General features: G+C 45.4%; 2 protein-coding genes across 9 annotated transcripts in view; one reads left to right on the top strand and one right to left on the bottom strand.

Annotated features, from left to right (window-relative positions):
• The window catches only part of HADH (hydroxyacyl-CoA dehydrogenase), a 41,418-nt gene extending 31,830 nt beyond the window's left edge, over window positions 1–9,588 (top strand). The window contains exons 6-8 of the mRNA XM_036227630.1: window positions 2,043–2,115; window positions 7,656–7,772; window positions 8,748–9,588. Coding sequence (XP_036083523.1) covers window positions 2,043–2,115; window positions 7,656–7,772; window positions 8,748–8,866 — 309 coding nt within the window. The 3' untranslated portion in view covers window positions 8,867–9,588. The remainder of the gene's footprint in view (window positions 1–2,042; window positions 2,116–7,655; window positions 7,773–8,747) is intronic.
• Window positions 9,589–17,323: 7,735 nt separating this feature from the next.
• Window positions 17,324–23,443, bottom strand: part of LEF1 (lymphoid enhancer binding factor 1) — a 103,084-nt gene continuing 96,964 nt past the window's right edge. For 7 of the 8 annotated variants that reach the window (XM_016145907.2, XM_016145895.2, XM_016145936.2 and 4 more), the window contains one exon: window positions 17,324–18,243. Coding sequence is in view for 3 of the 8 variants with exons in the window: in XM_016145895.2 (XP_016001381.2) it covers window positions 18,164–18,243 (80 nt within the window). In the remaining 5 variants the exon portion in view is untranslated. Of the gene's footprint in view, window positions 18,267–23,443 lie in introns of all 8 variants that reach the window. The other variant, XM_016145917.2, reaches the window with a different exon arrangement.

Raw genomic sequence — 23,443 nt, 5'->3', positions numbered from 1 at the left:
GAACAGCATAGACAACACATGCAGAGATGAGAGTGGCTATGTGCCACTTACTTACAAAATCAGACTGGGGACTGGATTCGGCCTTTGAGATTGTAGTTTACCAGCTCTCAACATAGAAGAATGGCGTTAATGTGCCTGGACTGTGTCTGTCCTCATAGTGAGACTTCATAGGGAGAGCGCGGTGTGAAAAATTAAAGCCACGGACTCTGGAGCCAGCCTTACTTGGTTCAAATCCCGGCTCGGGCGCTTACTTACCAGCTGTGTGACCTTGGGCAAGTTACGTAGCCTCTCTGTGCCTCAGTGTTCTCTATCTCACATAGAGGTAATAATAGTACTTGTGTCACAGGGTTATTATGAGGAATAAATGAATAATATTTGTAAAGTACTTAGACTAATACCAGACACGTAGTAAGTACATTGAATATATTTAATAAATAAATATGAGGACTATATAGTGTACAATTACATAAAATTAAATTGCTTTATTTAAGGACGATGTCTTTTTACATTCTGCCAATATTATGAAAGTATTTGTCTCTCTGCATCAACAGCATTGAATATTTTAATGGGGGAAAAACCCCTTTCCCAAAATTATTGGCAAAATATTATTTTGTTCTAATGAATATTTCTTTGAGTAGTAGTGTGTTTAATATTTTTGAGTTTTGGCAATCTTTATCGAGATCTCTGAGCTCTTTATGCAGACAATGTTAACTCTATATAAAAACTCTGTATATTACACGTGGAGCAAATAATTTTCCCAGGCCGCATTCTGAATTCTAACCCTGGTGTGCTTCATGTATTCGGGTACCCTATCCTGAGTTTCTGCAATAAACTTTGAAATTGAAAAGCATTTTTGCTCTGGTTATAAAATCAACATCGTTTTCATGAATGTAATCTTGGTTAAACTAATGAAGCTCTTTTGTGCATGTCTGTGTTCTGGGAGGTAGGGATAGGGGATGGTTTCAAAGAAGGTATGAATCCTGTGGTTTTGCTGCCCAGTATATACCACATACAGACAGGTGAGCTACAGGAGTAGTGCGGGGGCCGGATATCTTTAATTCATTGTTTATGGAGTGCCTAGTGTGGCCTAGAAAGGGAACCCAAGACCAGAGCAAGGATGCTGCCCGCAGGGAGATCAGAGCTTTTTATTAAAGGTGAGGGTGCCATTTATTAATGGAAATCAGCTTGACGTAAACACCACCAAAAACATTACCACCCCTGCCTGCCCCACAGACTCCCAAAAGAGGTCAGTATGTGACTCTACATCCCACATCAGGCCTCCAGGAGAGATGAGGAAGTGTGGGAAGGGGCGGAGGGTGGGGGCAGATAGAAGGAGCCATTCAGGGTGGAGGGCCCTAGGAGGTACACGTGAAAGGCCAGCAGTCGGTCTCTCAAGGCATCTACTCGATTGTCCTGGCACCTGTCCCCAGTTTGGCCATTCCGCACTGTACGCTAAAGCAGGAGAAACCCCGAGTGGCCCAGGAATGACTTTGAGGAGCTCAGAAGTGGTGCCCTGTGAGGGTTGTTCAGGGTGAAGTGTTGCTTCTTCTAGATTCCTGAGAGGGATATGGGAGAGGAGAAGAATAACAGGGCAACCATTTGAGTGTGTGGCAATGTGCACAGCATTTTATGTTTTCTGATTTTTATCTTTATAGCTTGCCAGGTAGAAGTGATCACTCCCATTTCACAGATGACATTGTGTTTTAGGATAACACAAGGCCAGACTATTAGAGTTTGAGCCCAGATCTGCCTGCTCCCAAAGCTGTGCTCTTTCTAATTACCCCCCTCTCTTGATCTGCCTTTATTTCTGGATCCATGCAGTAGGGGCATCCGGGTTTGTTTGTTTGTTTAAGTACTGTAATTGTTGGATACATTGTCATTCAAGGCTGTGCTGCTACCGAAAAACAACTTTTGAAAATGTATAGTTATTTTGATAAACAGGGGTAGCATAATCCAGGTAAAAGAGGTGATCTGGTAACTTCACAAAAGATAAAGTTCAGTGAAAATTCACTTATCTTTTATTTTTCTCTCTCCTAAAACAGGACACGCCCGGGTTTGTTGTGAACCACCTGTTGTTGCCATTTTTGATGAACGCGATCCAACTGTATGAACGAGGTAGCTCTCCTGAGCCGGGCGGGAGCAGTAGGTCCCGGGGACCCTCACGCAGGGCCTGCAGGAGGGCGGGTCATGCAGAGCAGGGACAGAGCTGCTGTTTTCTAGCTGTGCGAATCAGCCTCGCCCTGGGCCCTGGTACCTGGTACCTTTGTCACTGGGTTTCCTGTGAGGCCTCTGAGATGCGGCTCTGGGACCCTCCACTGCAGTCCCAGCCAGAGCAATTGCACAGCCAGTCCAGGTTTATATCCTGGATCTCTGCTTTTGGTTAAATGGCTTACTGCTTTAAAAAAAAAAAAAATAATAATAATAATAATAATAATAATAATAATAATAATGTAAAAATCACTGGGCTAGGCAACCTTCAAAGTCCCTTAAGGTTCTAAAATTGTAACTGTGATAAGTGATGGGAAATAAGTAACAAGGCTGAAAAGTGCCAAGGACCTTCTCCAAGAGCCCTACCCTGCCATACTGATGATACTATGATGCGTGTGGGGTTTTTTTAAGCCGTAAGAGTAGCCTAAAATGTTTCCTCTGTACTTGTTGATAGAAATGTAAGACCTGGGACCTGGTCTAGGTTGTAAGCTGTCATGCGTCCTCCTGCTTGCGTTCCCCACCACATTTCTGGAAAGGTAACCGTCATGTCTGCTTCAAAGGCAAGCAGGCCTTAATAGGACTGGATAAAAAACAAGTGTAATTGTTTTCAATTATTTCACAAATGCTTGCTCCTGACAATGTCATTTTTGAAACAAAACGTTTATACCACCTCTTCCAGAGAGATGAAAGCATATTTGCGTCCTCAAAATCTGCTTTAAATATTAAAACTTTTCTCTATGTTTCATGGAAACATTTGCCTCACTTTTGCTCCGAGATCAAACCAACACTTCTGTGTTTATCTATCAACAAATATGCCTAATTACACCTCAAAGAAAGCAGGAAGTGTTTTGCCCTACCTTGAAAGGCAGGTTTTTTGTTTTTTGTTTTTTTTTCTGTTAATGTAATGTGTTAGAATATAGCATGCGCGTGATCAACCTCTTCATGGTGTTTTTCTCACTGAAACATACTGTCACTTTGATATATTTTCAAATGTACTGTGTATCTGATTGTACTCTGAGAGCCATTTTCTTGTCTTCTGTCACCTCCACCAGCAGTGGTCCCTTTCTGAACAGATGGACTCCCTCTGACCCTCACCATCACTTGCCACCTGAGGTGAAGCTGGAAGGGGACTCCGACCCCACGGGGAGGCGTTCTTCGTTTGCCCCTGGTGCTGCCTTCAGCACCATCGTTGCCGTTCCTTTGCCTCTTTCCCCCACAGTCTTCTCAGGCCCGTGAGCCTGAGCACGTGCTTCTGGAGGAGCCGAGACTCACGTCTGTCTGGGGCGGGTACTTCATGGTCCGGATTCCTTATGTCACACCTCACACAGGCCTTTTACCATGTTCCTCCTGCCGCCTCAAGGTTCTGCCCTCCTCAGCCAACACCGAGGGTGCTTCGACATGCGCCTGCCTCCCTGACTTTGTTTGCCTGTGCTGAGCAGCTGACAGACCCGCGTCCATTTTGCTTTGAAACCTGAAGCCATTCTGGATCATCCTGCCTTGCCTGGCACTTCTGTTCATTTGTCACTTTTGATTCTTCCCTGTCATCTTAGCTCGCCCTGCACCAGTTAGCCTGCCTTCTTCAGGCAGCAGTAGAATTCACGTTACGTTCCGTCTTTTCCAAACCTGTCTTTTCTGACATGTTGTCCGGGAAGGTGAGGAGATGGTGCATGCCATGTCTGCCCCCACACAGCCGGGGGAGCCCCAGGGTCCACGCAGTGACGATGCCGAGTCTCGGTAGCCCAGCCTTTTCTGACCTCTTTTGAGGAGAACTCTGTACAGCACTGTCTCGGTCAGCTCAGGCTACAACAAAAGCATCGCAGACTGGATGGCTAAAAAACAGAAGTTTTCTTCTCACTATTCTGGACTCCAGAAGTCTAAGATCAGTGTGACAGCACGGTCAGGTTCCGGTGAGGGTCGCCTTCTAATCGCAGACGGCTGACTTCTCGTCGTGTCCTCATGTGGTAGAGAGGGGAGAGGGAACAAGTTCTTTCCTGACTCTTAGGAGTCACAAAATCTCATTCAGGAGGCTCCACTCTCATGACCTCGTCTAACCATAATCACCTCCCAAAGCTCCCATCTCACATACTGTCACACGGGGGGAGAGGGAGGGTCGCAACATAAGAATTCGGGTGTCACATGCATTCAGTCCATAGAAAGCCCTGTTGAGTGCTCCACACACAGGCTGGCAAAGCTGCTTTGCATGGTGGAGGCTCATCAGGACAATACGTGGGCATGAGAGCAGAGGGTCGTCTCAGTCATTGTCTGCTTGGGCTTCCAAGGCAGCCGGACAGCTTGCAGAAGGCCACAGGCCACCAGCGAAGCTTCTGGCCAGCTCCCCATGGTACCTCGTGGCACTCTGCCGCCCCCTCCCCCCTTCTCTGGTGCTCCGAACCTTCTGACTTTGGTGTTGAGCCTCCTTCCCCAGGGTCCGTCAGCTTCTGTCCTCACTCTTTGTTGCTCTCATTCAGTCTCACTATAATTAAGGCCTGATTGGTGTGGCCAGGGACCCTCATTCCTGTGGGTCAGAGCTCACTCTCCAGACCTTCGAACAGGCTGGTGCCTAGTAGCAGACAGCTGCTGCCCCCGTCACATGCCACTCTGGCAGGTCACAGTCAGCTGGAGCAGGGTGATGGGGCCACATGGTTAGCTCTTCTCAGGTGGCAGCCCAGGAGTGCTGTGAGCCTGTGCACCAGTCACTGTGCAATGTCCTGCTCACAGTCGCTCCCCTGTTGGAGACGTCTTCGGTGGTTTGTCATCGCCTGCCAAATATAGTGCCCTTGCCAGAGGACCTTTTTCCTCATCCTGCGCCCCTCCTGTCATCACCACATGCCCCCACCTTTCTCACAAGGCCCCCCCGGAGTATCCTCAGTGCTGCCAGCAGATTCCAATCTGTGTTGTCACAGCTCTCCCTTGGGGCAGTTGCCACTCTCTTCCTTGTGGCATGGCAGGTGTCTTTTCCTCCTGTACTCTCTGTGTCAGTAACCAGGTCCTCGTGTTCATACCTGGAAAGTGCCTGCATAGGGCAGGCACGGAAGTCGCTATAGCTAAATAAAGGCATGGTAGCCGCGCGGAGGCTCAGATCCTTGTCCCTGTGATCCTGGTGGTGTTAATGCCAAGAATGTCTGCTAGGTGGGGCTGATGCGCCATCAAAAGAAACCTGTTGGGCTGGTCAGGTCAGGGCCATGGAAGAAGTGGGAGCTCACTGAGGAAGCTGTTCCCTGTTGTCTAGAGTTAAGGGCTCCTAACTGGGTTGGAGGGTCCGTGAACCTCCTGCGGTGTGTGCATACATTTCTTTGGAAAGAGTGTCATATTCTCAGTGAAGTGCCTAACTATGAAGGTTAGGAATTATTGGTCTACAACATGAGGCCGTACTTAGCTCTCACCTAGCACATCAATCTGTTTATTTTTTTCTTTTTGCCTCTTTGGCTCTGTATTACTCAGAGTTGTGCTGACTTTCTAAAACTGTTTAGATTTTTTTTTTTAACGATAAGCTGTGTTTTCATATTTTTTGAAATACAATAAGTCATGTGAGTCTTTGAACCTGGAATTAGACTTGCCTCTAGGCATCCCTTGCCCTTGAATATAGTAGATTTGATTAAATGGCTTTAGATAAGTTGGAACCATTATGCTATGAGATTTCTGTCCCCAGGGAGCCTATATTCTAATGAGGGGAGACAACCCACAGTAAATGAACCAGTAGATATGACAACATGCGAGGTTGTGACCCCAGTAGATATGACAACATGCGAGGTTGTGACCCGTAATCTCTGAGAATGATGAAGTCGAGAGGGGGCAGGAGTCCTCTCCTGGGGTCCCCACAGTTGCTAATTCACATGCGTGGACAGCGTGGTGGGCGGGTGCTTCGATGAAGTGGCACCTCAGCACAGGCATATAGATGCCTGAGGACGTTGGTCCTCAGGCACAGGGAACAGCATGTGCTGAGCCACGGGAGTGTGCTAGGCTGCCATTTCAGCATTCCACTTCGGATGCCATTGAAGCCTTGGGGCTTGACGAAACTCTTCTAGCATAACCCACTTATCAGCTGCCACGCGCTTTCTTAATTCTCCTTTTGCACATGCTGTTCCTGCTGGCTGGAATGCTCTTTCCTGCCCTCTTTTCCCTTGGGATTCTCTTCAGGACGTCAGCACCTGGGCCTGGGTAGTGGTTTTGGTGACGTCATGAAGGGATGAGTAAACCTTGCCGTCTTTGCCACACAGAGCTGTGACTGACTCTTCATGAATCTTCAGCACTTGTTATGATGAAATTTTTGGTTTACGGATCTGCGTTCTCCCATTACAGATACTCCCATCATGAATATACAAGTGCTTCTCTTGTTTTTCTTTGTCTCATTCTGAGGCTCTGGTGCCTGGCACATAACACATATAAATAAAGGTTGAATGAATGAATGAATGAATGAGGCCACCTGAGAAGACTAAAGTATGTGATCATTTTTGCTTGCTTTGCGTGCTTATGGCCTGAAACTCAAAGTGTGATTCTCAGGATCCTTTGGTTGACTGATGAGTAGAGTACTAATAATGTGACCCATAAGAAATAATTGGTTGGTATTTTAACCACCTTGAACTGCCTCGAAATTCTTTGGCATTACTTTAGTACTTAACATTGCTTTTAAGAATAGCCTTTATAAATGCTTAACTAGTTCCTGTTCCTTGTGCCTAAAAATCTGAAATATTTGGGTATATTGACATTTTTTCCCCCTTATTTAGCTTTGGTATAATTGACTGTTTCTTTATGCTTTGGAACAAAATTCTAGATGGCCACTTGTTACAGATTCATCCTATTCCTAAGACCCCTTGTGGCCCAAGGATAATATGTTAAGGGTAAAATTCCAAGGAAAAAGTATATTGGCCCTTGTTTTAGTCTACTCAACACATTTTCAAACGTGCATGACAATTCTACATCAGATTTGGGCTTGTTTTTTGTAACTTTATCTTGACTAAAGGTCTTATGCGAATGTGATTCTAGAGAAATAATACTCTTTACTTATAAAACCAAGAAAGCTGGAAAAGAAAAATATATATACCATACATACAAAAACATAAAGTTTATTTTTTTTAAAAAAAGTCTATTCATCAATCAATCTACTCTAGCTTTATATGATATTTTAGTAAATTATTCTACAGTTGGAAAACCCCAACTCATTAGAGAGTGACTAATGTTTTCAGGCCACTGGGGCCGTCTCTCTCCGTGAGCAAGGTAGCCGTGCTCTGAAATCTACCTTGTGGGATAGCTTGGTGGAATGACTTTGAAAAGCTTGTGACATATTTGGCATGTACCTCTATGTCAGAAATCTGCCCAAGCCAGAATTCCTGACTCTGGATGCCCTTTGAATGCAAATGTGCCAAACAACTCCAGTGATTCTGGAACCAACAGCATGACAGGGGGACCGTGGGGAAGATGGTGCTGACTCAGGGCTGCCCTCTTCTTAGGTGACGCATCCAAGGAAGACATCGACATTGGTTTGAAGCTGGGAGCTGGGCACCCCATGGGTCCATTTGAGCTTCTCGATTACGTTGGTCTGGATACTATCAAGTTCATCATCGAAGGTAGGAATTTGAATGATGTTGTCTTTCTCTAATGCAGTTGTGATAATGTCACTCAACTGTGAATTATAATCCCTATTTAAAGCGGAAATTATAAGGAGACTCAGTAGACCTTCCACAGTCCTGCTCTCACCAGCTCAAAGATTCAGATTAATAGGCGGCAGGAGAAGGAAAAGTGTGACTCCTACTGTTTCCTCACAGAGTAATCCTTTTTTAACTTTTCATTTTGCAATAATTATAGATTCACAGGAAGTTTCAAATGGACAAGCGACAGGTCCTCTTTACCCCTCTTCTCAGGATCACCCAGTGGTTCTGTCTTACGTAACCATGGTACACTATGAAACCAGGAAATTGGCTTTGCCACATTGTGCCATTCTCTCACGTATTCCGATTTGTGTAACTTCCACTGCAGTCAAGATACACATTTTTTAAAATGTCCATTTTACTGTAGTAGCTCTGAAGACAGGGTAAAAACATTGGACTACTGAAGTTTGAGGTAGCTGATATTACCAAGTTGCACAAGGAGTACTAATATATTTGAGATGAGTGAGGAGGGTTCTACCTGAAGCACGAGCTTTGGGGTTTTAAGAGGATACAAAATATCAGCAGCAAATTCGGATTTTTGACGCGTGTTCTGAAAGTTGTTCTTACTGCCAGTGAGGGGTCCAACAGCAGATGAACCAGTGATTTCAGGAAGGGCTTGGATAAAGAGGAGGGTTGTGGTGGAGCCAGGCCTCAAGCAGCATGGCTGTGGGGTGGGAGTGGGGGGCTTCGGACGCCTACTTTAGGGCCCGTGGGGCTGTACCAGCTCAGCCTTCCTCTGTCATGTTGGCCTAAGAGGCACCACGCTCAAGGGCCTCTCCCACATAAGACTAGAGACCCTTCTCCACAAGTTCTGCCTCTAGACTGCCTTGCGAATGCCATGATATAAAAATAAACCAGCACTTTATCCTAAGCCGCCTTCTCGCCTCTCACTAGGGTGGCATGAGATGGATCCACAGAACCCCTACTTTCAGCCTAGTGAATCCTTGAATAAGCTGGTGGCAGAGAAGAAGTTTGGCAAGAAGACCGGGGAAGGATTTTACAAATACAAATGATGTGCAGCTTCTCTGGCTCCAGGAAGAAGCCTGTAAGCTCATACCAGCAGCTGCACCAGTGGCCTGTGGAAACCCTTGGGTCAGACCTTCCCTCACACGGCACAGTCTGTTCAATGTGCATTTTGATTGTAACCTAGCTGAAGTGATTATTTACACATAGCAGAGTCCTCCATTGAGAACTAAGTCTCTTTTTTAGTCTGCTGTCTGTGTATTTTCTAAAAAGCTTTATACCCTTGGTGCCTTGGAGTAGTAATGTCTTTTGAACCTTGTCATTTTCGTAAAGCATCGCCTGAATTCATTCACTTGTAAACGAAGAAGCACTTTCTCCAAAAGTGTGCTGTGGTTATCGTTGCCATGTGGGAGGGTCACGATCCTCTGACACGTCTGTGATGTGTCTGTGAGGTACGGCAGGGAGCAGCGCTGCCTCTCGCCTTTATGAGAACATGTGCTGCCTGCAGCTTCAAGCCTCACCCTACATTCTGGACATGACATAAGTGTCATGCCTTTATTCAACTCATCATCAAGATGCTGCTGCTGGATTGGTGGGAATAACTCCATGTGTTTGGTTTGCAGAGAGGTTTCATTTACATCCCAAATCTGAATGATGATTGTTGTCTTTTTTTGAATGAGAAATTATGCCTATACATTGACTCTAATAAAATGCAATCTTTTAACCTGTGAAAATTTGAATTGCAATAAACTTGTATAATTTTAAATGATAATATGCTCAAATGGTTATAAAAGTAAAGGTTGGTAATTTAGACAAAAGCTGCGCCCCTTTTCTTTGGCCTGTTGCTATTTTTTAAAGTGGCAAGAGGTGTTCATGTGTGACCTGCCCATAGCTGTCACTCCACGTTTCTTAGCAGTAAAGCACTATTGAGGGCACAGAAAACAGTTTTTAAGGAGCATCTGTTTCTTCTTTGCCAACAAAGAGAAATAGTGTAACATAAGCTTCTTTTAATCATCAGCTTGAGAAAGTGTCTTCCAAGACAGAATTTTAAAGCTAAAAAGACATCAGACCCTGAGAGTCCAAAGGCCTCATTAACAAAGACCCTAAGTTATATGCTGAAGGTCACTGGAAATTTGTAGCGGAGCCAGGATTAGAACTGGGTTTTGATGAAAAAAAAATTAAGTATAAAATAACAAATTCGTTAATCTAAATCCAAACTTTCAAACAGGACTATCCCCACAATGGGCATTTTTTTTTTGTTTTTTATTTTTAATTAGAATCTGACTATAGCATAATAGGAAAATAAATATGTCCATACATTTCTACCACACATAGACCCTGGTTTAGGAAACTTTTAGGTTATTCTTATAAAACATTTCTTAACCAAAAAAAAAGGAAGCACCTGTGATGCCTCTAGCATTTCCATTACTAAAGGTTGCCCTTGAGGCCTGGCAGCCCCTGCTCATCTCAGGCTGGCTCTGACCTTTGACCTGAGCCCTGGGCTTAGGATGAGGCCTCATTTCCTTGTCGCTCACTGGAGCACCCCTAGGATTTGGGTCCTCGTCCTGGAAATGGCAGGGCTCTAGACTCCTGAATTTCAGAGCAGAGAGCTCCTGATGTAGCCATCAGCCTGCCCGGATGTGAGGGTTGGGTCGCAGTGATCTTTTCTGGCTCAGGTTTTGAATGCACTTTTAGCCTACCAGCGAGTCAAAAAGCTGGGCCTCTGAGCATTCTTTTATCATTTTCAAAAGATTTTTTTCCCTGCATCATGTTTGGGACTGGGAAGGAATTTTGAACATCCTCTTCTTAACACACAGGAGTCCTCAGTCCAGTACTCTGTGCCTCTGCTTTCTTGGGGGACCTTCCGCTGCCCACCGAGAGCTCCAGCTCCTTGGGGAGAAGGAAGGTCTCGGCAGTCAGGTCCTCTGCGTCCAAATAAAAACCAGCTGTTGCTGTTTGCCGGAGTCTTCATTGCAAATGGCCTCTGCAAGAACCCCGGAGGTTGGGTTGGCCTCCACTGTGCTGGCAGCACTTGTCTGGGTGCAGATGCGGGGCTTGTCTCCACGGCTGCATTTTCTCCTCGTCGGGCCCAAACTCTCCTCCCAACAGCCCCCGGGGGTCTTTCATCAGATCTTGAAAGTAACTACCAAGCTTTTTTAGGCCCAGAGGATACTTTTCTTTCCCCCTCTCCCCAGTACTCCCTTCTCAGTGAGATTTATACTCCTATAATAAAAATGAAAATTTCAAATTAAAAGCAAAGCCATGCAATTGATAAAATGGCTTGTTGGAAAAAGTGAAGTGAGCCTCCGAGCACAGCCATCACCCCAGACTTCAGTTACATTTAGCAAGATGGCGTTCTCTGAAGAGCAGTTTGAATGCTTGCGAAGATGTCTTTGTGAAATAAAACTTCTGGCCCTTTAATGTCCCTAAGATTTCCTGTTAATTACAGCTTCTCGGGCAAAGTGGTTGGCTAGCTCCTTTTGGCAGCAATTGTAAGATATATTTCTAGTCTGGGGACTATAAATGGCACTGCGTGGGGGTCAGATGGCACCGGATCTTGGAACTGAGAAACTACAGTATAAAAGCAGGTGGTATAAAGTGATTCCCCACTGGGTGCTGTTTGTTATATAGTGAGTTTTCTGCTAAGAAGCAAGTCAGCTTTCAGAAGCTCATTTGAGACTCAACCGCTAATCGACTAAAGGGTAGAATTAATATGTTTGTCACAGCGTATACAACATACACAAATTATGCGTTCTGGGTTTGCCAGTTATACTTTTCACACATTTGAAACAAGCTCTGTCTTGAGTCACCTTGATTTTAATCCCTTTAACATTTTTAACCAAAGTAACCAGTTACATCTACCAAAAATACAAGGTGTGGCTATAATTTTGTGAGACTAATTTTCTTGCCAACAGATATTGATGTTACTTAAACAGCAACCTAAAAAAATGCTTTGAACAACAGATACGTTTTGCTTTCGACACATTTGGTTGTGTACATTCTATTTTTAAAATCAGCCTCAATATTTCCTAATCACAGTTTTTATTTCTACTGCAGAATAAAATTTAACTCCTGAAATAAAGAAAAATTATCATTGGTACAAATTCTATTCACTGTGTTTTTTAAAATTACCAACCGTAGCGGTTGCAGGGAAAAAAAAAAAAAAAACAGTATAAATGGGCTTTGGCATTAAACAGACTTGGGCTCTTGTGCTTAGCTCTGCTCTTACCTGTGTAGCTTTTGGGGTTATTCTGACCGTATCTGGTAGACTGGGCGAAGTGATGGCCCCTGTTGATCCCACTGGGCTGTTGGAGACCATGTGAAATGATAGCTGGCTCGCATTGCACACGTGGCCTAACATAATGGGCTAATTGTGATCACCTCCCTCCTCTGGCCAGTTAGGAAGGAAGCCACAGTTCCTTCCCAACCTAGTCTTACAGAAAGCCCAAACCTTTTACACCTGGAGGGAGTGGGCTGAAGATTGGGACCAGGCCCAAGAGTTTTGTAAAAGAGTCTTAGAAATTTAGCGCTGGGGCCACCTGGGTAAAAAAGGTAGGTGCTAGGGCCTCGTACTCCATGCCCACAGCTGGTCCAGAAGGTCTTTCCAAACCTTCCAGGGTGCTGGTCAGGGTTATACAGGAGGAGAAAGCACACAGAAAGATGTCCCAGCAAGCTGGAAGAGGTGGCTGTCACTCAAGTAAGTTAAATTTTATGTATGGGTGAAAGGCTGTGGATGATTTAAGACCCCAGAAAAAAAGTAACAGGAGAGAAGCTCCCAAGATTCTTCTACAATAATTAGGGAAGTGGTGGTGGGTGGTATATGAAGAGAAGAAAAATGAAACTTTATCATAATGTAGTTTGTCAAAGCAGAGCTGAGCCCCTTTGCAGAGTGACAGTGCAGGCCTTCATGATGCAGTGTCTGAACATGGGCCCCCAAGCCTCAGTGAGATCTCAGCTCCTTTCTGTAGATGCACTTCCTGGGATAGTCCACCAGAAGCAGGTAGTCAGGTCTTAGGCAAGCAGGTATTAGAATAATAATAAACTCTGCCTCCTGCTACCTCCTCACAAAAGCCACTTGACTTCACCAGGTTTAGAAGATGGAACTGAGAAGCCTCTAAAACTCCTGAGAGGAAGACATACTTGAACTAAGGTTTCTGCTTGGGGCTATTTGAAGGACCGAACCCTAAAGCCTTATTCCAGAGATGCGTGGAGGTTCTGGCACATACTTCTGGGAAAGTAGACTTCCAGAGCTTTTTAGCCTCAATTTTCAAGTTTAGGGAGGGTGACAGTGTACTCTCTTCCTATAGAAGAAAATACTGTTAGAGTGTAGAGCGTAATTCAGTAGTGACTCCACTGAGTTCAAATTCCGAGACAATTAGAAATGGAAAAGAGAAAATGACTAGTAATGCCACTGGACCACAAAGAGAAACAGTTAAGTTGTGATTGTCTATTTGTAGGTGATGTTCTCATTCTATCTGGTGAATAATACTTTTTCTACCAACATCTCTCACATATTTAATGGAGATAAAAATTTCAAGTAACTGGTAACATCTCAAGCTATTATAGATTAAGAAAAATACTTAATAAATACATGAATGTAGATGATCTAAAAAAAAAAAAACTCCGGACTGCCTCTTTTCTGTAAGTATTTCCTTGATCTTTAGTCTAGAGCAAGCCAGTTAGTCCTGGTTACCAACTGCTTTCATGGGCAGAAGAAACATGCTCATACGTTCTATGGCTATAAGTAATATGTTTTTGTTTGTTTGTTTGTTTTTACGTCGGGCAAAAAAAAAGTATGTTTAATCATAACAAAACTATTCAAGGTGAAATTCATTTATTAGTTATTTCCTACCTGCTGGACTTCTCTCTCAGGTACCACTCGCCATGCCTTTATAGAGGTCAGTGATCTCTTCCTCCAGCGCACAAGGAGGTGTGCCCAGAGGGCTTGGTGTGCAGCGCCTCCCGGTGGTAGACGTGGACGTTGTCCGGCTCTGCGCGACTCCAAACCTAGGTTTTTCCCGCTATGCCACCTTCTTCCTAATATACAAACCAGTTTCTTAAAAGTCCAAATTACTATTCAGGGAGAAGGATGCTTATGCATTATAGCAAATGCAGATGGTGAACAAGCTTATAGACATAGTAAAACTTTTTTCTAGTGTACAATTATTTCAGCATAGCCCATTGACAGGTGCTCAGTAAAAACGTACTGACCGAAGGCATCGAGCATTTTTTTTATGCCAATTACTGGGGCCTGCAACACTGCTGGTGATAAACAACATTAGCATTATTTCTCCAACAAGGGTGACTAAACAGACTATTTTCACTTGAGTTGTTTTACCATAAGTTTTTAATTCTATTTACCTAATCTATATGAAATTCTAATTTAGGTCGATTCATGTGAGGAATGCTTAAATAGCTGCTCTTTTAGCCCTAAGGGGACAGTATTACTTACATCCCACTTGGCAAATGCAAAAAATGAGGACCAGAAAGAGAATGGGTTCTGCCCAAGGTCACCCAGCTCTCAAGAGGCAGAGTCCCGTCCGTCACCACTGCCTGCTCCTGATCATCACTCCCGTGGCCTCATAGCAACTAGAAGCGAACAGGACCTTATAATAAGTGGTTCCTTATCCCTCCTAATGTTGCCAAGAAAGATGTAGGAATGCCCCCTAAAGTCAAAGTCGCAAAAGTTTCCGAGAAAGGAAGAAAAGGGTCTTGCAAAGAGGTAGCAAATAGCAGCAAATATGTTCTTTTGCCGTATAACTGCTGTTACACTAGTGAAATTGTCTAAAGCAGAATGCTATTTACGTGAGTTAAATTTTTCCATTATAAAGTGAAATATTGGCAAAAAATAAATAGCTATTCTTGATGTATCCTTCTCCTACCCTCTCTCAGAACCACTCCCAGCTGCAGAGGAAACAACATCACCCATGAGAGGTGCAGAGATTTAGAGTAGCTACTTCCAAAGTGGCATCCACTGAGAGCCCACAAAACCAAAGATCTTAATCTTTCCCCCCATGATACGTTTTATAAGCATTTAGAATCATGTCCTTCTGTTAGTATTAAGATGATTAACTGCAGACTATTCAGTTTCTATTAAAAAGCGGTTCAAATTTGTGTGTGTCTACATGTATCCCTGGAAGTTAGGTTTCAGGACAGCTTTTAACATCGTGTATGAAAGGTAACATCCTGTGGCAAATGTAGTAAGTATAGCTTGTACAACTGCTCTGTCACACGGAATTTGTTTCCCTTGTCCGTCAGAACCATGCATTACTCCCTCACTTCTTTCCTTTAAAGGGAAATCCACGCAGACCCCTCACGGGCCTGATTAGAGGTTACCATATTGTCACAGCCTTAGACCAAACTACAGAGGAAAGAATGATTGTGCTTGGGACAGCTGCAGCCATAAACTGTTCTAAGTCTCCTTCCCGCTACGCAGGTAGTTGCCAGCAATCCTAGCAACGAAACTAAACCGGGAGAAAACACCCCTCCTTAAGGACCAGCATGCCAGCTGTGACCTCAGAGAAAGGCTGGCTCCCAGAAAAAAGGCAGGCCCGCCCTCCTCCTCTTGGCTTACAATTCAGCCCTAAGCCTGCTGCAGGAAGAAAGCCAGGGCACTCCTAGATCAACAGAAGCGATGGCCAGAGGACAGTGCCTCTACCCACGGACACCCAGGATAGCGTCCCTCGGTCTGTACCTCTAGGGGGCTCTTGCTGTACCTTCAGTGCCAGAAAGCGGGATTTGGGCAGAATGGGCCATGAATGAGCAGTGAGGTGACATCAAAGGTATCTGGGAAGCTATTCTGAAAGCAGTATAGACAACAGGAGGGGGCTGAATCTGGGGAAAGAACGACCAGCTCAGAGAGGATGCAAATAACCCATTTCAGTGTTGTTTACTCGTTTTTTTGTGTCATAAAAATGGGGAGGAACCACAGGAGAGGACTTGAGTGGGCTTTGGACAAGACTCAATTCTCAGCTTTATATCCTTGCTGTTTACTTGAAGAGACTTTTATTATTAATTGGTTTCTAGGAATCAGAAAAGCCAATCAATATGGTGCCACCACTTCTCATTTCTCCCCCCAAGAGTAACACTTAAATGTCACCTCCCACATAATTTCATTGGATTTTCTTAGTTGACCCCTGAAAATTGCACGGTGGGGGTTTCAGACAGTTCTAACTACTCGGTTCATGTACATTAAGAAAACTCAGAGATAATTTTCAAATATGAAATCTTTATAACAAGTAGGTCCCCTGAACATAAAATAGACATTTTTCTCTGGCTCAAGTTTAGGACTAAATGAAGAGGAATTGGAGAGGTTCCAGAGGATAGTAATGAAAATGATTAAAGGACTGATGATGAAAGGTTCAAGGAATTGGGATTACTTAGCCTGGAGAAGAGAAATCTGAGGGGTGATTTAATGGCAATCTTCAAGTACAGTATGTGGAGGGTTATTACAAGTATGGTAGCCAGCTGTTCCCCAGCTGTATCAAAGGTTGAAAAAAGATAGAACTAGATTTTCAGCCAGAGTCGTCAGACCAATTTATCGATGGTTCTCAAGCTAGCTCAATGCATAGAAAAACGTTGTGGAAGACCATGAAATACTATGCTTTGAATGCAAAATATATCTGTTTGGCTAATTCAGAAACCAACCTAACAACCTACAACAGCTCAAGGGAGAATTCTAGAATTCAAATCACCTGAAATTGGGAAGATGTTGACTTTGGGGAGATAAGTGGCAGTTAAAACCTTCCTTCGGCACAGGGACACCTGGATTTGAGGAGCCCAGCTTGAGAACCACTGGGCTGGGAAGCGGAAAGCACGGGCACACCTGCAGAGACGGTGGCGAGCCGCCGGCCAGCCGGAGCCCACGAGGATGCTCAGATGCTCAAGGTGCTCAGGAGCCAACCCTGTCTGAACTGTGGTGACACTTCTTCCCTTCGGCACTGATGTCTATCTACACCTGGGAAGGAGGTGGTGGTGCCCACGTCATACAAGCACCTTTGACCACATGTCTTAGAGCCCGGGGAAGGTACCCCTTGTATGACAGGCATCGGCCTGTTCCCAGAGGAGGCTACACCAGCAGTGACCCTCAGAAGGGGACAATTGGCTCTGGCCTGGCACGTGGACTTAGTTCACCATTCCCAACTCGATGATCAGGCACTTCACTCTTCTAAAAAGTGACTTTTTTTTTTTTTAATGTTTTATTACAAAGCGTCTTTTAAAAAATGCTCAGCACGTTAACTCAAACTGGAATGACAAACGTTAGATGACAGTATGGGGCAAAGGCTGTGCCTTGCTATTTAAAAAAAAAAAGAAAATGGTACATCAATGCTCATTTTAACAACTGGCATAAAATCCCACTAGTTGGCTAATAAAAACAGATACAAATACAGAACATTTAAAGTAATAACAATTCAAGTGCTGGGCTTTTTACAAGAAGGAGGTGAGAAGGGAAGAAATGAAAATTCACTGCAAACCGGTCTACTGAAACGTATCTGTTAAGGTTTACCTTTTTTTTTTTTTTTTTTTTGAAAAAAAAGGAGTGATCAGACAAAAAATAAAACAAAATAGTACTGCCGACTGCTACCGACAGAATGGATTTGGCTGTTACATTTATTTAGCACTACTGAACACCTTAGAAGAGAGGCCACTATTTGTCACAGGCCATTCACAGAGAAGCCCCTTATGGACAAGATGTCACCCCAAAAAAGGCGGCTTCTTTTCATTTCATTTTTATTTCAAACTTTTCCAGATCTTTGAGTTTTACTTAAAAGCTCATAGCTAGCAAAATATACAAGAAAATTAAACCTAAAACGTGTAAATTAAAAAAAAAAAAATTCAAGTTTAAAGAAAGAAGCAAACATAAGATTCATCCTTTTGCACTGTTAAATAAAAGCTTTAGGAAAAAGGAAGAGAAAGAAACATGAAGACGAAGAGGGAACTCTTCCACAGAGTCCCCACTGGGACGCTGAGGGACACACTGGCTGCCAGCTCCTGTTGCTCATGACAGGCAAAGGCAGCCAAGTCACCGTCCTCGCCAAAGGTTACAGGTACGGATGCAAGATGCTCTGGGGAGTGCACGGCGGACATGGGGGAGGAAAGCTGCTCAGCTGACCCAGGGCCTGCTAGCATTCTCATGTGCTTTTTAATTTAAAAAAAAAACAAAAACAAACAAACAAAAAAAACAGCTTTATGCTCTATTTTGGAACTTGGCTCTTGTGGTAGATGAAGGGGGGGTTTGGCAGTGATTGTCTTTGTGGATCAGTGTCTCTAGCGGTGACCTCAGGGTGAAGTTGGTGTCAATTCTCCTTTGGGGTCGACTGGGCAGGCCGTGGAGACAGTCTGGGTTTTCAACAAGCTTCCATCTCCAGAAGAGGTCCCGGGGCTGCTGCCTTGGCTTTGCATGTTGGGAATGAGCTTCGTTTTCCACCTCAGGAAGGAACACACGAAATGCTGTTAAAGTGAATTTGCCACAGGCCTTTAAAAAAATTTTAACCTCTACTGCATACAGCACATGCCTTCAAATCTCTGCATTTAATTAATCCATTTGGTTGATTTGGTAATGGCTAAAAGCACATTGCCCCATGGTAGTCCCGTATCCCCAGACCATGTTAGAGAATGAGTATACTTTACTGAAATGTTTACTTTGGTTCCATGTACGTGTATATGTTTGTAAAGGTTATGATGTGACATGTACTTAATACTTTGGATCGCGGTTAAAAAAAAAAATGTTTGAAAAACATCAGGATGAAATGGCCAAACATGAATTGTAACGACAAGCACTGGCTGGATCAGGGAAAGCGCTGTCATCGCAAGTGTTTAGTTTTTTAGTCCACTGTGGAGAGCCACTGTCTGGTTTCACACAAAACTGAACTGTGCTCCAATGAACCCATGCGCCGCACACGCCCACAGCAGCCCCGTGCCCAGGACGTGCTCTGTTCACCACAGTCCAAGGTGCACAGGCCTCTCTGGTTTTACTTAAGATTTTACAATTCTCAAGATTTCTTCCCTTCATAATAACTAGGATCTCTCATGTTAGCCTTGGAATGTATGCTCAACAAGTATTTAAGTAATTGTTTGATACTGCTGATGATAATGACTTTCAAATAAAGGAGAATCTCCAAGTCCAAAAGTTTAAATGAGCTTTTAAAAAGGGGCTAGAAATAAAATATAATGTTGTAACAGATGAGACAAAGACAAAAGGAAAGTGAAAGCATCCCAAAGTTTGGTTCCTTCGCCCCGGAGAGCATCTGCTTCCCCGGCTTTGAACTTGGGGAGGCCACCTCATTCAGACTCTATCTGGATCCCTGCCAGTCTCAGATGAATCCCAACCCTTCATGCTTGTGCCGTCCTTGCTACCAGCAGAAGTTTCCTTTAAAAATTAATTCCAATGGTGGACTTTTTATGCTCTTTATATAAGTAAGTGGAAAGAGACCTTAGAGGAGAAATTGAAGGAAGTTTTGAAATAGTTTAATAATGAGAACTAAACTTTGGATGGCAAGGTGCAGTCTACAGAGTGCTGCTCACAGAGGGAGCAGGATCTGGGGTGTGGGACCTGTGAGGAGGAGGGGCTAACGCCCGCAAGGTGCGTGGGCCACAGTGAGCCCGGGGATGCGTGAGCTGTCGCTGTGATGACTTACTGAAAAAACAAAAACCAAACAGAAGGAAATCACAGAATGCTGGCAACTGAGGTCTTCAATGACAGTTTCGATTCCTAGTCTCCTTTTCCCTGTTGAGCGGGAAGACACTGCCGCATCGCGATTTTCTAACCTTAGGCACAGCACCAACCCTTCACACAGGAGGGTGGGCGTCCCGAAGGACCCTCCCTCTCCAAGGAGAGCAGGGCAGAGCCGGACAGTGGCGAGGGCGCCTGCAGTTCCCGTTGGCACTGTGCCTCTGCACTACACATTCTCAAAGGTTTGCCCCAGAGTGCTCTTCCTGCTGGGGACCAGCCTCGCGGCCCTGGGCCAGGAGCTCACAGCAGCTGGAGGCAAGTGCTCTGACTCAGATGCACTGGCCATTCGCAGCCAGAAATGTCTGCTGGCAGAAGGAGCCAAACTGGCCCTCTGTTGGGATCTGTGCCTGCCCCGAGCCTCAGGCTGACTCTGAAGTCATGAGGAAGAGATGACCTCCATGGCCCTTGCTGTGGCCCCCATTCTCAAGCAGAGCTGGACACCACGTCACCCTCCCCCACCTCGCCTTACCCAGAAGAGCCTTCTCCTCTTCCCTTTTGAGCTGAGCACAATACTAACATAACAGGTCAAACCAACTCGGCTTTTTAGAGGGACCATTTACCACAATGATAATATGCACTTCCCTGGAAAGAATCTCGACAGCTCCTCATAAAGCCGTGTCTTCCTACAGGTAGTCTCACATTTCCCCACTGTCATTTCATTATTTCAGTGTCCTCTTGCAAATCCTTCTGAAAAGTAGGCTTCAGAAATCCTCTGTACAACTGTCAACCAAAAAAGCAGCTCGTCCCATCCCGAGATGCCTTCTTAACAGCAGAACAAATGGTTAAGTGAAGTGGCGAAGAACCCAGCTCGCTGTCAGGGAAGGCAGTCTGACCCTGGCGGCTCCCGTGAGTACAGGGTTGTCAGGGCGGGACCAGGTCTTACCTCCAAGCAGGAGAAATGGGAGCCTGCCACGGTGGCTTTAGAGACATAAAACTGGTCAAATCAAGAGTCTTTTCAAGAAACCACAGGCATGAGGCTCGGAGACTGGAGACTTCCCACATCTAAGGCATCACTGGGGGGCTGTGGCGGGGCTGAGCCAGGCTGGGCGAGCCCCAGCGCAGCCCGATCCACCAGTGAAGTCGCTGTAATCAAAGCCGCAATTACTGCGCCCGCTTCAAAGGAAGCCAGTGAGGCCCATCGCCTACATGTTAAGGCTCAGGCTCCCTCCGCCAGGAGTCACTGCTGGCAATTACTGCGCCCGCTTCAAAGGAAGCCAGTGAGGCCCATCGCCTACATGTTAAGGCTCAGGCTCCCTCCGCCAGGAGTCACTGCTGGCCGCCGGGTGGGCCATCCGCAGGGTGGATCTGAGGGCGGCACCATCCATCTGAAACTCGGGATGCTCTCGGGGACCAAATTCCTATCTTAACGAAATATCCCACTGACCAAATGGAACCAGCAACCTGCACAGTCATTAAGAGCCCAAGTGATAAAGGGAAATCTAAAGATTTGAAGATGGACCTGCTTCTGGGGATAAACAGTACCGACTCTGAGGCATTAGGGCTTTCTAGGCCTTGTTTCAAAAAAAAAAAAAAAAAAAAAAAAGTGAAAAGCAGGAAGGAGCAGTAATTCCTGCTCCATCAGCTCTAACAGAAGATTCTACCAGAAGCTGAGTGCTTCCCAGCCCATGCCCTGGGCATCCTGCGGCCTAGCCTGGCCCCTTCCCCAGGCTGTCCTCTGGCTAGTTAAGCCAAGGTGGAAGGGAGGAGGGTCAGCACGTGATCGGGGACTCGATGGGTGTGCTTGGGCGGCCAGGCCAAGCAGGGGGCAGCAGAGCTGGTCTATAAGAACAACACGTGAGGACCAGCCCACCTTTGTGCCATGCAACATCACTTTCCTTGTCCGGAAATGGTGAGGAACCCAGAAAGGTGTGTTAAAAGATCCTCCCTTCGAAACCCTCTCAAATGTTATCAACAGGGAGCACGAAGGAACTTCAAGTGTTTTTCAGTTATGACATGAAATTCGAGGCGAGAATACGAGCGATCAGTTTTGTGAGAGGTGAACAGAGGCAGATTTTAATTGCGAAGACTGCCTTACAGCGGCATGCTCTCCACACCTCCTGGCAATTGTCTAAGTTCTCTGCCTTGCCACAGGGCGAACTGACAAAATCCTGTGATTTCAGGGTGTGAACTCTTGTATAACGTGGAGTAAGAAGGGAAGGCAGACTTCCAGAGCAGGAAGCAGGCAAGCCAAAGCTCGTCCGGCCCCGCTGTCTTAGACCAGACTGAGGCATGTGGTCGAAACACGACCAGTCTGAGGTGACCCCCAGAGAGTACCCAGGCCTCCTGGTGCCATGTGTGCCACAGCCTTGTTGATTCCAAGGTGGCCCTTTCTGTAGGAAGCTGGGGGTGGGGGGCCAGGGAGAAAAGAAATGAATGTCCTGTCCCTGAGCACTGATGCGCCAGGCACTGAGACAAGCGCTTGACTTGCACGGGGTCAGGTAACCATCACGACAGCCCCACCTATTTCCGCCCATTAACAGATAAGCAGATCAGGGCTGTGGGCCATTGACACCTCGCCTGAGGTCGCCCGACCAGTAGGGGGCAGGGTTGGCTTTCGAGTCCTAAACAGAGGTTCTCTCCACCGCACCTTTTTTCTCATTGTGTCAAAAAGAATAAAGTAGCTTTACTGAAGCTCACGAGTAGTTTCAGCAGGTTCGCCTCCCTCATCTGGACATCAGGTAACCTGGCAGCTTCAGTTCCAAAGGACGGAGCCGAGGAAAAGAAGGTGAAAAGGCCCGACGCCATCAGAAGTGCTGTCGAGAAGCTCACACACACAGACAGCGCACCTCACCCTTCCTTGAAAGAGCAGCCTCCACGCTCCGATCTCAGACCCCGCTCACGTTTCATTTATGTATTATCTAAATAAGCTTTGTTTTCTTCTCGGAGCCACACAACATCGGAAGGAACATACTACTGTATGGGAGGGCATGGGCCCGCACAGAAAAGGAAGACACACAAAAAAATTATAAAAAGCAGATTTTTAAAAATCCGACATGATTTGGGATAATTAAATAGCGGCAAACAGCACCAATTTCTTAGCATATACTATAGGCCACATTTATATATACTGTAGAATAATGGTGTGCGGTACTAAGAAATATTAAATTTGCACATACCTGTTGAAGAGTTGCACCCAAAAGAGTTAAAAATTACACGTTTTGATAAAGAGGTAAAACTAGAGTTCTCTGGGAAACCCCACTGTCCAGAAGGGCTGATTTCCTCTACAGTTTCAGATGGCTCAGTGAGAAGAACACATCCTATCAAACAATTTATCTAAAATACTTTTTTTTTTTTTTTTCTAGCCACTATTCTCAAGTGCACTGATCTTAATTCCACTGCATGGGCTTTCCTGAACAGCACTAAATGTTATGTCTCAAGAGGGTTTCATCGCGCCTCATGCTGCTATTTTTTAATGGCAAGTGATCAGTCTAGCCAAGGGCCCAGCTCCCTGGTTGTTTCCCAAAGCAGCTTAAACACAATTCAGGCTCTTGTGACCGTTACATAGGGAACAAGAATCGATGGCAAGGACATTGCAGCACGTGCGTCACCCCCTCCCAATTTCCTCACTAGCACACAACTACCTAGATAAAACTGCCCTGTCTGCTAACCCAGCCTCCAGCTGACGAGTGAGCCGCAGGGCGCACCTGCTGGCTCGCCGCCCAGGGCCCCTCTCATCCCCGCTCCTCACACCCACGTTAGAGCAGTGGGCCCTGACAGAGTGACCCTCCCCTCTGGCCACGGCTGATGACCGACTGGGGCAGAAGTCTGACCACCCTGGGCTATCCAGATGTTTTGGGATCTGGATTCTTCCAGGATCCCAAAACATCCAGGGTGCAGATGTTTTGGGATCTGGAAGAATCACCACGTCCTTGGGAGACCGACACAGTAATGACAC

Source organism: Rousettus aegyptiacus, unplaced genomic scaffold, assembly GCF_014176215.1.
Source record: "Rousettus aegyptiacus isolate mRouAeg1 unplaced genomic scaffold, mRouAeg1.p scaffold_m13_p_10, whole genome shotgun sequence".
NCBI lineage: Eukaryota > Metazoa > Chordata > Mammalia > Chiroptera > Pteropodidae > Rousettus > Rousettus aegyptiacus.
The sequence above is the reverse complement of the archived record's forward strand: the minus strand, read 5'-3'. Positions and strand labels throughout refer to the sequence as shown.